The sequence below is a fragment of the Pseudophryne corroboree genome, chromosome 3 (assembly GCF_028390025.1).
Source record: "Pseudophryne corroboree isolate aPseCor3 chromosome 3, aPseCor3.hap2, whole genome shotgun sequence".
Classification (NCBI taxonomy): domain Eukaryota; kingdom Metazoa; phylum Chordata; class Amphibia; order Anura; family Myobatrachidae; genus Pseudophryne; species Pseudophryne corroboree.
This window is the reverse complement of record NC_086446.1, coordinates 191,907,482-191,921,550: the sequence shown is the minus strand read 5'-3', so window position 1 is coordinate 191,921,550 and position 14,069 is coordinate 191,907,482. Positions and strand designations below refer to the sequence as shown.

At 45.3% G+C, this 14,069-nt stretch overlaps 1 protein-coding gene across 3 annotated transcripts in view; it reads right to left on the bottom strand.

Annotated features, from left to right (window-relative positions):
* Positions 1-14,069, bottom strand: part of LOC135055093 (heparan-alpha-glucosaminide N-acetyltransferase-like) — a 1,318,407-nt gene that overhangs the window by 372,946 nt on the left and 931,392 nt on the right. For all 3 annotated transcript variants that reach the window (XM_063958741.1, XM_063958739.1, XM_063958740.1), the window contains exon 14: positions 9,823-9,909. In XM_063958741.1, coding sequence (XP_063814811.1) covers positions 9,823-9,909 — 87 coding nt within the window. The remainder of the gene's footprint in view (positions 1-9,822; positions 9,910-14,069) is intronic.

The following is a 14,069-nucleotide window of genomic DNA, read 5'->3' as shown; positions in this document are numbered from 1 at the left end:
AAATAGCTTGCGTGCGAACAGGTCTGAATTAGGCCCACTGTGTGCTGGGGAACCATATAGCATGACTGGCGATGTCACACAACCTTTTTATTTCACCTTTAAAAGAATCAACACTGAATTCTACCCCATTTGTGAAATAGGGGGAGATGCACTAAGCAGTGATAAAAGTGGAGAAGTGAGCCAAGGGAGAAGTTGCCCATGGCAACCAATCAGCTGCTCTGTATACTTTTATAGTATGTAAATTAGAAATGGTACGTCAGTGCTGATTGGTTGCCATGGGCAACTTCTCCACTGGCTCACTTCTCCACTTTTATCACTGTTTAATACATCTCTGCCATAGAACTATCTGCAACAATCAAAAAATAAGAATTTACTTACCGATAATTCTATTTCTCGTAGTCCGTAGTGGATGCTGGGGACTCCGTCAGGACCATGGGGGGGATAGCGGCTCCGCAGGAGACAGGGCACAAAAGTAAAAGCTTTAGGATCAGGTGGTGTGCACTGGCTCCTCCCCCTATGACCCTCCTCCAAGCCTCAGTTAGGATACTGTGCCCGGACGAGCGTACACAATAAGGAAGGATTTTGAATCCCGGGTAAGACTCATACCAGCCACACCAATCACACCGTACAACCTGTGATCTGAACCCAGTTAACAGCATGATAACAGCGGAGCCTCTGAAAAGATGGCTCACAACAATAATAACCCGGTTTTTGTAACAATAACTATGTACAAGTATTGCAGACAATCCGCACTTGGGATGGGCGCCCAGCATCCACTACGGACTACGAGAAATAGAATTATCGGTAAGTAAATTCTTATTTTCTCTGACGTCCTAAGTGGATGCTGGGGACTCCGTCAGGACCATGGGGATTATACCAAAGCTCCCAAACGGGCGGGAGAGTGCGGATGACTCTGCAGCACCGAGTGAGAGAACTCCAGGTCCTCCTCAGCCAGGGTGTGCCCCTGACCAAGTAGCAGCTCGGCAAAGTTGTAAAGCCGAGACCCCTCGGGCAGCCGCCCAAGATGAGCCCACCTTCCTTGTGGAATGGGCATTTACATATTTTGGCTGTGGCAGGCCTGCCACAGAATGTGCAAGCTGAATTGTACTACACATCCAACTAGCAATCGTCTGCTTAGAAGCAAGAGCACCCAGTTTGTTGGGTGCATACAGGATAACAGCAAGTCAGTTTTCCTGACTCCAGCCGTCCTGGAAACCTATATTTTCAGGGCCCTGACAACATCTAGCAACTTGGAGTCCTCCAAGTCCCTAGTAGCCGCAGGTACCACAATAAGCTGGTTCAGGTAAAACGCTGACACCACCTTAGGGAGAAACTGGGGACGAGTCCGCAGCTCTGCCCTGTCCGAATGGACAATCAGATATGGGCTTTTGTGAGACAAAGCCGCCAATTCTGACACTCGCCTGGCCGAGGCCAGGGCCAACATCATGGTCACTTTCCATGTGAGATATTTCAAATCCACAGATTTGAGCGGTTTAAACCAATGTGATTTGAGGAATCCCAGAACTACGTTGAGATCCCACAGTGCCACTGGAGGCACAAAAGGGGGTTGTATATGCAGTACTCCCTTGACAAATTTCTGGACTTCAGGAACTGAAGCCAATTCTTTCTGGAAGAAAATCGACAGGGCCGAAATTTGAACCTTAATGGACCCCAATTTGAGGCCCATAGACACTCCTGTTTGCAGGAAATGCAGGAATCGACCGAGTTGAAATTTCTTCGTGGGGCCTTCCTGGCCTCACACCACGCAACATATTTTCGCCACATGTGGTGATAATGTTGTGCGGTCACCTCCTTCCTGGCTTTGACCAGGGTAGGAATGACCTCTTCCGGAATGCCTTTTTCCCTTAGGATCCGGCGTTCAACCGCCATGCCGTCAAACGCAGCCGCGGTAAGTCTTGGAACAGACATGGTACTTGCTGAAGCAAGTCCCTTCTTAGCGGCAGAGGCCATGAGTCCTCTGTGAGCATCTCTTGAAGTTCCGGGTACCAAGTCCTTCTTGGCCAATCCGGAGCCACGAGTATAGTTCTTACTCCTCTACGTCTTATAATTCTCAGTACCTTAGGTATGAGAAGCAGAGGAGGGAACACATACACCGACTGGTACACCCACGGTGTTACCAGAACGTCCACAGCTATTGCCTGAAGGTCTCTTGACCTGGCGCAATACCTGTCCAGTTTTTTGTTCAGGCGGGACGCCATCATGTCCACCTTTGGTCTTTCCCAACGGTTCACAATCATGTGGAAGACTTCCCGATGAAGTCCCCACTCTCCCGGGTGGAGGTCGTGCTGAGGAAGTCTGCTTCCCAGTTGTCCACTCCCGGAATGAACACTGCTGACAGTGCTATCACATGATTTTCCGCCCAGCGAAGAATCCTTGCAGTTTCTGCCATTGCCCTCCTGCTTCTTGTGCCGCCCTGTCTGTTTACGTGGGCGACTGCCGTGATGTTGTCCCACTGGATCAATACCGGCTGACCTTGAAGCAGAGGTCTTGCTAAGCTTAGAGCATTGTAAATTGCTCTTAGCTCCAGTATATTTATGTGGAGAGAAGTCTCCAGACTTGATCACACTCCCTGGAAATTTTTTCCTTGTGTGACTGCTCCCCAGCCTTTCAGGCTGGCATCTGTGGTCACCAGGACCCAGTCCTGAATGCCGAATCTGTGGCCCTTTAGTAGATGAGCACTCTGCAGCCACCACAGAAGAGACACCCTTGTCCTTGGAGACAGGGTTATCCGCTGATGCATCTGAAGATGCGATCCGGACCATTTTTCCAGCAGATCCCACTGAAAAGTTCTTGCGTGAAATCTGCCGAATGGAATCGCTTCGTAAGAAGCCACCATTTTTCCCAGGACCCTTGTGCAATGATGCACTGACACTTTTCCTGGTTTTAGGAGGTTCCTGACTAGCTCGGATAACTCCCTGGCTTTCTCCTCCGGGAGAAACACCTTTTTCTGGACTGTGTCCAGAATCATCCCTAGGAACAGCAGACGTGTCGTCGGAGACAGCTGCGATTTTGGAATATTTAGAATCCACCCGTGCTGTCGTAGAACTACTTGAGATAGTGCTACTCTGACCTCCAACTGTTCTCTGGACCTTGCCCTTATCAGGAGATCGTCCAAGTAAGGGATAATTAAGACGCCTTTTCTTTGAAGAAGAATCATCATTTCGGCCATTACCTTGGTAAAGACCCGGGGTGCCGTGGACAATCCAAACGGCAGCGTCTGAAACTGATAGTGACAGTTTTGTACCACGAACCTGAGGTACCCTTGGTGAGAAGGGCAAATTGGGACATGGAGGTAAGCATCCTTGATGTCCAGGGACACCATATAGTCCCCTTCTTCCTGGTTCGCTATCACTGCTCTGAGTGACTCCATCTTGATTTGAACCTTTGTATGTAAGTGTTCAAATATTTCAGATTTAGAATAGGTCTCACCGAGCCGTCTGGCTTCAGTACCACAATATAGTGTGGAATAATACCCCTTTCCTTGTTGTAGGAGGGGTACTTTGATTATCACCTGCTGGGAATACAGCTTGTGAATTGTTTCCAATACTGCCTCCCTGTCGGAGGGAGACGTTGGTAAAGCAGACTTCAGGAACCTGCGAGGGGGAGACGTCTCGAATTTCCAATCTGTACCCCTGGGATACTACTTGTAGGATCCAGGGGTCCACTTGCGAGTGAGCCCACTGCGCGCTGAAACTCTTGAGACGACCCCCCCACCGCACCTGAGTCCGCTTGTACGGCCCCAGCGTCATGCTGAGGACTTGGCAAAAGCGGTGGAGGGCTTCTGTTCCTGGGAATGGGCTGCCTGCTGCAGTCTTCTTCCCTTTCCTCTATCCCTGGGCAGATATGACTGGCCTTTTGCCTGCTTGCCCTTATGGGGACGAAAGGACTGAGGCTGAAAAGACGGTGTCTTTTTCTGCTGAGATGTGACTTGGGGTAAAAAAGGTGGATTTTCCAGCTGTTGCCGTGGCCACCAGGTCCGATGGACCGACCCCAAATAACTCCTCCCCTTTATACGGCAATACTTCCATGTGCCGTTTGGAATCTGCATCACCTGACCACTGTCGTGTCCATAAACATCTTCTGGCAGATATGGACATCGCACTTACTCTTGATGCCAGAGTGTAAATATCCCTCTGTGCATCTCGCATATATAGAAATGCATCCTTTAAATGCTCTATAGTCAATAAAATACTGTCCCTGTCTAGGGTATCAATATTTTCAGTCAGGGAATCCGACCAAGCCACCCCAGCGCTGCACATCCAGGCTGAGGCGATCGCTGGTCGCAGTATAACACCAGTATGTGTGTATATACTTTTTAGGATATTTTCCAGCCTCCTATCAGCTGGCTCCTTGAGGGCGGCCGTATCTGGAGACGGTAACGCCACTTGTTTTGATAAGCGTGTGAGCGCCTTATCCACCCTAAGGGGTGTTTCCCAACGCGCCCTAACTTCTGGCGGGAAAGGGTATAACGCCAATAATTTTCTATCGGGGGAAACCCACGCATCATCACACACTTCATTTAATTTATCTGATTCAGGAAAAACTACAGGTAGTTTTTTCACACCCCACATAATACCCTCTTTTGTGGTACTTGTAGTATCAGAAATATGTAACACCTCCTTCATTGCCCTTAACATGTAACGTGTGGCCCAAATGGAAAATACGTTTGTTTCTTCACCGTCGACACTGGAGTCAGTGTCCGTGTCTGTGTCGACCGACTGAGGTAAATGGGCGTTTTAAAGCCCCTGACGGTGTTTGAGACGCCTGGACAGGTACTAATTGGTTTGCCGGCCGTCTCATGTCGTCAACCGACCTTGCAGCGTGTTGACATTATCACGTAATTCCCTAAATAAGCCATCCATTCCGGTGTCGACTCCCTAGAGAGTGACATCACCATTACAGGCAATTGCTCCGCCTCCTCACCAACATCGTCCTCATACATGTCGACACACACGTACCGACACACAGCACACACACAGGGAATGCTCTGATAGAGGACAGGACCCCACTAGCCCTTTGGGGAGACAGAGGGAGAGTTTGCCAGCACACACCAAAACGCTATATTATACAGGGACAACCTTATATAAGTGTTTTCCCTTATAGCATCTTAATATATAATAATATCGCCAAATAAGTGCCCCCCCTCTCTGTTTTAACCCTGTTTCTGTAGTGCAGTGCAGGGGAGAGCCTGGGAGCCTTCCTAGCAGCGGAGCTGTGTAGGAAAATGGCACTGTGTGCTGAGGAGAATAGGCCCCGCCCCCTTTTCGGCGGGCTTCTTCTCCCGTTTTTCTGACAACCTGGCAGGGGTTAAATACATCCATATAGCCCCAGGGGCTATATGTGATGTATTTTTAGCCAGCATAGGTACTTTCATTGCTGCCCAGGGCGCCCCCCCAAGCGCCCTGCACCCTCAGTGACCGTTGGTGTGAAGTGTGCTGAGAGCAATGGCGCACAGCTGCAGTGCTGTGCGCTACCTCATGAAGACTGAGAAGTCTTCAGCCGCCGATTTCTGGACCTCTTCTCTCTTCAGCATCTGCAAGGGGGTCGGCGGCGCGGCTCCGGTGACCCATCCAGGCTGTACCTGTGATCGTCCCTCTGAAGCTAGTGTCCAGTAGCCTAAGAAGCCAATCCATCCTGCACGCAGGTGAGTTCACTTCTTCTCCCCTAAGTCCCTCGTTGCAGTGAGCCTGTTGCCAGCAGGACTCACTGAAAATAAAAAACCTAACAAAACTTTTACTCTAAGCAGCTCTTTAGGAGAGCCACCTAGATTGCACCCTTCTCGGCCGGGCACAAAAACCTAACTGAGGCTTGGAGGAGGGTCATAGGGGGAGGAGCCAGTGCACACCACCTGATCCTAAAGCTTTTACTTTTGTGCCCTGTCTCCTGCGGAGCCGCTATCCCCCCCATGGTCCTGACGGAGTCCCCAGCATCCACTTAGGACGTCAGAGAAACTTTAATAAATAAAATAAAATGCTAAGTGTCGATCTACTGAACAACATTATTATGATGATGATGATGATGATGTAAAAGCCTAAGATGCAATAACATAACCCTTTCATTTGATGATGTTTTCCTGGTCCTGTGCCCCAGCATCTGGTATCTCAGTGTGGCTGGAGTTAATCGCCCTTGCTGACATGTAGATTGGGCCTGCCATAACAGGTTACCTGGAAAGAATATTTGCTGTAGCTGTCAAGCTTACAGCCAGGATAATATAACTATGCTAATAAAACACTATTTGCACCACTACACTGTATGACAAAGGAGAAAAGACAGGCCCGGCTTTCCGGGATGCTGCCGCTATTGTTTCCCTCCTGCCTTTTTTATGCTTACCTCAATTAAATGTATACCTATTTATATTTTTAATAAACAGGTCTCACATTTAGTAATATTTGAAGATGAAGAACTATATTTATTTTCTCTCTCTCTTTCTTTTTTTCTTTCTCCATATAGATAAATCAATAAATAAATAAATATATATATATATATATATATATATATATAAACAGAAACAGGTAAGGCACTCCATGTGATAAGGTAAGTTGCTGGTGCCGACGTAAGTTCACAAATTGATTCAAGCAAGGACGTGGCACTCATGCATAACAAAAACGCAGAAACAACTGTCGTTTAGTAACGTTTCAGTGGACTCACCACTGTCGTCAGACTTTAATAAAGTCTGACGACAGTGGTGAGTCCACTGAAACGTTACTAAACGACAGTTGTTTCTGCGTTTTTGTTATGCATGAGTGCCACGTCCTTGCTTGAATCTATATATATATATATATATATTTATATATATATATATATATATATTTATATATATAAAGCAGCAGGCCCGGCACTCCTCGAGGAATAAGCAGCTTGGTTTGGTGCCCTTACAAAGGGAAAATACAGCAGCGCAGGTGTACGGCACTACCTGAAGAAAAACTCAAATAGAGTTTGAAACGTTGTATAGCAAACGTGCTGTTGTCTCTTCCTTTTCAAATGGTTGTGAGTGCCGTACACCTGCGCTGCTATATATATATATATATATATATATATATATACACACACACACACACACACACACACACACACACACACACACATACAGGAAGGAGAGGTTGCAGCACTCACAGGGCTTAGTATAAGCTCAAAATACAGATAACGTCTAGCCAGACATCCATGCAGTAAAGGTCCTTTACTGCATGGATGTCCGGCTAAGATGATCTGGACATCATCTGTATTGTGAGCTTATACTAAAGCCCAGTACCCACGGGCCGATGCAGGAGAGATGTGTGCTGAGCGAACCGCTCAGCACACATCTCTCCTGCCGCTCAGCACAGCGCGATCTGTGCTGAGCGTGCGGGGGGAGACGGGGGGCCGCTCACTTCACCCAGCGGGTGAAGTGAGCGACCCGCTAGATTGGCCTGCATGCAGGCCAATCTAGCAGCAGCGATAGCGATGTGCGGGCTACACTGAGGGGGCTACACTAGGGGGCTAGTCAGATTGCTTAGAATATCGCTCCGTGAGTACCCCCCTTAAGCCCTGTGAGTGCCGCAAATTCTCCTTCCTGTACTCGATACCATTGAGGGCAGCCAGGCCATTTGTGTACCTGCTAGTCAGAGTGCCGGTCATTTGCGAACCATATATATCAGGGAATTGGTTTTCTGTACTTCATTTTGTTAGGGGGAGATGTACTAAGCCTTCTTTGTACATCTACCCCTTGTTGTTCAGGTTTTGTATTTACTATTGTTTGAAGCAGATGATTAACCAGGGAAGCATACCCACAAAAAAGGTCCCCATTGGTCCTGCCCTTACCCAGCATTGTTACACTCCGGCCCTGTCCATAGCACGAGTTCTCCCCCTGGCGTCATGGTTCCTTGCTACACTGCTGCATACAATAACATGTAGGGAATTGTGTACCACACAAACACAGGGCCACACCTAGCTGCAGTCTACCAGATATGCAAAATATTACTTAATACAGAGTTTCCCAAACTCCAGCGTTGCAGTCCAGATTTTTAGGCTATCAATGCTTGAACACAGGTGACTAGATTAGTACTTGAGTCAATGATTTAACCATCTGAACTCAAGCATGGATATCCTTAAAACTTGGACTGTAATGGCAGAGTTTGTGAAACTCTGACTTAAGCCATATACAGTAAAGACGTTCTCATTCTGATATTACTTGTCCAGAAAGAGCATATTTGCATTACAATTTACATTTACAATAGAGCGCCACCACTAGGCACATCTTTTACCTTTAACCACAGTATATATATTCAGTGAGCAGTGCTACCATGTTGCAAACTGCCAATGGCTCTGCAGTTGCAAGGTACTAGATAAAAATACTCTCACACAACATACTGCAGATTACTTTTTTTAAATTCTTCTAACAGTGGCAATGCTCAAAGTTACATGCCTGGAGCAAGAAGGCAGAGAACCTTTTGGTGCCTACACCCAGCCACATCTACTACCCCCACTTACTTACACATAACATTTGTGTAGTAGTGTCTCATTGTCTCCCAATAATTGAATTAAAACCACACACATACCCTGGGTAGAAGCTAGGTGGGCACGTGTCCTGAGTGCTGAAGTGGAGGGGGCAACAGTAATGTACTTGCAAAGAACAGGAAGCTTGGGAGCAGTTGATAAAAAGTTGGACTGCACATGCGCAAGTCTAATGCCACCTCTTATACCCATCTGATATATAGCTGTGGGGGAGTATAGAAAATGTGCTGTGATTAAAGATACTCTGTATTATATGTCGTCTTTGATGCTTTCTGTATTAAGTGTTTGTCACTTATGCTCTCTTTATTATATGGCAGTAACTGATGGTTTCTGTATTATACAGCAGTCACTAACGCTCTCTGTATTGTATGGCGATCACTGCAATGCTGTATCTCGGTCACTGCAATGCTGTGTGTGACTCTATGCCCTTTTTAAGATCAAACATGTTAAGAAGGAGGGCTGGGGCACCAAAATGAGACTTTGCCCCTGGGCAACATAAAGCCTATCTTCTCACCTCAAAATGCCATAACTTTCCATATGACAATGTATTATCAATAAAGCAAGGCAGATTACACACGTCCGAGGAGAAGCCTAATACACGCATTTATAAATAGGTAAAGATAGTATCCATGACATATCAGCAGCTGTGCCTTACTGCACATTACAGTTATTAAAGATTGTGTCCTTATCAACCTCAGCTTCTATCCACATAGGGGATTCATACACTGAATATGGACTTGTGGATGATAAGGAGAGTAGCTTCTCACTCACTCATTTTGTCAGTGCTAACTTTGTAAAACCAAAAGCTGTCTGGGGTCAACTGCCCTCCTGCTCCCTTGCTATGCTTTCTTTGTTAAAGCATACCTGGCAACAGTCCTGATTTCCAGGGCAGCATCATTTGGGTTATTTGCTGCTGATAAGATATTTTGTGGCTGATCTAAATCAAGAAGTAAAAGTACATGGAGGTACTGTGTATGGGAGAAAAAAGGCAGGAGTTTTCCCCCATACACAACTCCTGCCTTTTCACCCTAACGGGACAGGACAACTTTATCTTCTGCTAAATCACTGTCTGCAGCTTCAACATACAGCAATGAACACAGGTGATCATATTATGAAAATGTAGGAAAGGAAATGTCTGAATTACAATTATCATCACTGCAAGATCACATATGAAAATATTCTGGAAACTAAAGCGAGTGTAAAATGTTGAACTCAAAATAATTACACAGAAACTGATAGTAAGGAGGGGGCAATACATATATTAAGTAACAAAGGTGTCTGGGAACCAATGACATTAAAAAAAATCTTTACCTGCAGTCCAAAGAAAGCAGTAACCACTGAGTTAATGGTTCCAAGAATGCCCTCAGGATCAAATGGCTGCGTCGTTTTATACAGTTCCTAAAAGAAATTATAATACAAAAAAAAACCAGATATATGACAAATGCATAATACTGCACAATATGCCTTTAAAGTAAATTGCAAAGATGCTGGAAGGGACCCGGTCTCTAGGTCGACAAGACTTAGGTCAACAGAGTCTAGGTCGACAGTAAGTATGTCGACATGGTTTCTAGGTCGACATGACAAAAGGTCGACATGAGTTTTCACTTTTTTTTCTCTTTTTTTTTACTTTTTCATACTTTACGATCCGCGTGGACTACAATTGGGAACGGTAATCTGTGACGAGCGCAGCTTTAGCGGAGTGAGGCACCGTGCCCCGTGAGCCATGCGAGGGTACACGATGCACTAATTGGGGTTCCCCATCACGCTACAAAGAAAACGACACCCCAAAAATGTTTAAAAAACTAATGTCGACCTTTTTTCATGTCGACATAGAGTCCCTGACGACCTAGAAAACATGTCGACCTACTTACTATCGACCAATAGAGGTCGATCTAGACACTGTCGACCTAAGTCTATTCAATCTAACTTATCACACCCATCCTGGAATCCTGCAGTAACTGATGCTCCCACATGACTCAAGCGGCCGTAGCTTTTGATAAAACAGCCACTTACTATTAACCTAAGCCCTTAATTCAAAATTAATAATAATAATTAATATAAGAATAATAATTAATATAAGAAACCATTATATAATGCAATTCTTGCAAATTAAATTATAACACCATCATGTTGTTTCTTTGGGATTGTCAAAGTCAGAAAAATGTCCCTATGCACGTTGCCATATTTGCACCGCACACTGGTCCGCGCTGCGCATGCGTACGCTCTCCCGTGAAGGCGCATACCCGCAATAGCGTGCACTCGCAGGCGCGGTATGCGTATTTACTGTAGAGTTTATGTAGTCGTAGCGTGCGACTCATTCGTTACATATTTTCACAATTAATGTAGTTTGTAGATCATGATCCCTTTGATAGATTCTGAAAGTTTGGTTAATATAGAATGTCCCTGAGCTGAGGAATCCCTCTTTGTATGGTACGAAGGGTCTAACAGGAATCATATAGCAGTGTTTGGTACCCATCGGAAGAGTATTTAATTAGCAATATTCCGGTGTTGGTTTGGAGCGTATTAATCGCTCGTGCGAATAGTTATGGACATAAGAAGTTTATGTCCATTTCTACTATTTACTCATACTCAGGTATGCGGCGGGAAACCTAGTTCCCCACCCACCTGAGCTGTTTGAAATCGTCACAGCCCACCTGTATGAATCAACCTATGACCTTTTGTTATGATGCGAAGCCGGATTCCTGTGTCCAATGGACGACAAGATTGTAGGGACCATTGGATTGCATTGTGTGTGGGGCATAAATAGGCAGGCCGACCACATCCAGCTCTCACTCTTCAACGGTTCTCATTGCTGAAAATCGGGTGCTGGATGTCCAGGCGCATGCGATCGTTTCCCCTTGTGCGTAAGTTTTCTCTCCGTAATCATTGTCTTACTGTGAGCCAATCTCTCTCTCCGTCTCTCTCTCTATTTCTCTCTCTCTCCCTCTTTCTCGTTTCTCTCACATCTCCCCTAGACTAGTATTGAATTGTATTAGATAGTATTGTATTTTGGTTAGGAAGTCTCTGTTATATTGTAGTGTATCATTTGTACTGTTATCCCCTTTTATAAGTATATTAGATATAATACAGTTAATAGGCTTTGGACCCTAAACCAGTATCTGTGTATTTTCTATAGTGTTAAGTGTTCACTTGAGCGTCGGTGACGCTCAAGCAGCTTTGTAGTTAGTCAGGTTACACAAGGTTGCACTTACACCCTGTATTCACATTAAGTTATTCAGTGTATTTCATTGGTATAAGGTTTAAACATTAAGGTATAGCGTTGTGAGCGTCTGCGCCGCGGGTGACCTCCTCGTGGTCTCGAGCGTATGCTACGCCATAGCGAATCATTACTCTAGTCATAACCAATAACGTGTCCTGTGATCACTGGGCCGTGAGCGAACGTGACGCTTGAGCGTCTCGCCTACGGCGGAGCGATCGTTACGCAAATAGCGTACCCTTACGGTACTTCTTAAGCAAACAGCGTACAGTGTTCTTAGACTTCATAAAGGGTTGTTTATACGACAAAGGAATTTAGCATTGTCAATTGGGGACTCGTCCTATCCTTCTCATATCTGCACTAGGTAGATCAGCGGACATTATCCCCCCAGCAAAGGGTGGGAGGTTGTCTCGCAGTGCTGACGGGATAAGCGTCTGCTTCGCTTAGATAAAGAGTGCTGAAGGAATCCGGGAACCGGAAGTAAGAACAAAACGCTTGTATCTTTTAAAAAACTGTTTATTTCTCTTCTGTCTTGCGTATACACGCACGCATACATATATATCTGCATTTCTTTTTCAATTTCGTATATCACTATTCCTGTTTGCCAATTTTTATATTTGATAGAAAGTGCTAAAAGAGATTTGCTGTTATTTCATAGTAGAGGTAATAGTTAAAATATAGACCAACACACGGCTTGTCTGGGAGATAAGGCAGTCAGTGTGGTGTGCGGTAGATGATCAGGGATCATCTACATTGATAAAAATAGAAATTGTGTTACGGTGGATCTTTGTTTTGCGTACACGTGTCACTAACAAAGACTTGCGTACGCAATCCAAAGGCAGACGCACGCAGCGTACATTACGCAGCGTAGCATCTGGTTACGCCCACGTAGCTCGTCACGAAAAGTTGAATTAGCGCAAAGCGATAATTAGCGCAAAGGCGATAGGTAACGCACAGCGGTAAATAACGCAAATCTATTTTTGGAAAAATCTGAAATTTAGTTTAACAGATCCTGCTCCTAATTGGTAACACAGTTGGACTGAAGACAATTTCTGCGCAGAAACAGATATAGAAACAAAAGTGTACATGTGTTGAGTGAGTGTTTTTATCACATAAGTTTATATAACTTAGAGGTTGAACCAAAAGGAAAGTCGGGTACTCGTCAAGGGACATACGTGTAAGTGACATATACGGTGGCTAGGGAGGCATCCCTGGTTAAATAATATTTGAGCATTAGAGTATAGCGGACCATAAGGTAACAAGACCAGGAGGTACCAGGAGGTCACAAGGTACTAAAAGGTCCGCTATAAAGGTACAAGAGGCACAACGCCTGGGGTGTTGGTGCAGAACCCATATAGGCCATAAGCTCTTGCTGAAGGAATCGCGGCCGGAAACATCGATTCCATTAATCTCTCAGTACATAACAGGTAGTGCTTATGTACTGAACGATTGGACCGCACGTAATTGTGTGCAGTAGTTAGTAATCTGACCTAATACCATTAGAGTAAAGTGGTCACAAACGCTATTTGTACATTCTAACGTGATTTGTGTAATTTTTTTTATTTTTAAAAAGGGAAGTTCGCTGGTCACTCAGGAACTATCTAACAACCCCAACTTTACTGGAAAGAGTAAGTGTCCTGCGGGTAACCCTCATATGTTCCAGTAAAATAAAGGTTCACAGGGGCCCTGGGTTGGGTACCGCAGCTCTGGTTACAGTGATTGCAGTACTGGCCAACGTGGGCGAGAAGTAAGTGGGGTACTTGGTAAACCGCCACCGCCGGCCTGCCCAGGACATCTTGGTTTGTTTGTAAGGGTTCGCTGAAAACCTTGAGATAAAGATCCAAGGAGGAATAAGCAACACCTGCAGATTATGGGGGCCATTTGTTCAGGTAGGGGGCGATCAACCTCGGTTCGGGTTGATTCAGGGAACCGGCCAGTCGGGTCGGCACGATATGTGATGTGTGAGAAATATGGAAATCACGCTGAAGTTTTATGTGATGAATGGGAGAGAATGACTGTACAAGACAGGGAGAAATTCCCAAGAATAGGTAGCTCCAGTCCAGAAGTGTTACAAAATTTAAGGAGGAGGATATGTCTCATTGAACCAACAAAGGGACGAAGTAAACATTATGATTATTTGCAGTTAGGGCAACAGGAAGGTGAATTACAAAGAGATTCAATTGACTTTTCTGAGAGGAGAGATAATGGCATCGGGGGAGGAGTTGATTGCGGAGAGAAAAGCACAAGGTTGAACAATAAAAACGCTCTTAGCAACTGTAGAATAGATTATAAGAATAAGTGTAATAACTGTAACAATGATTATTGTAATACTGTTGAATGT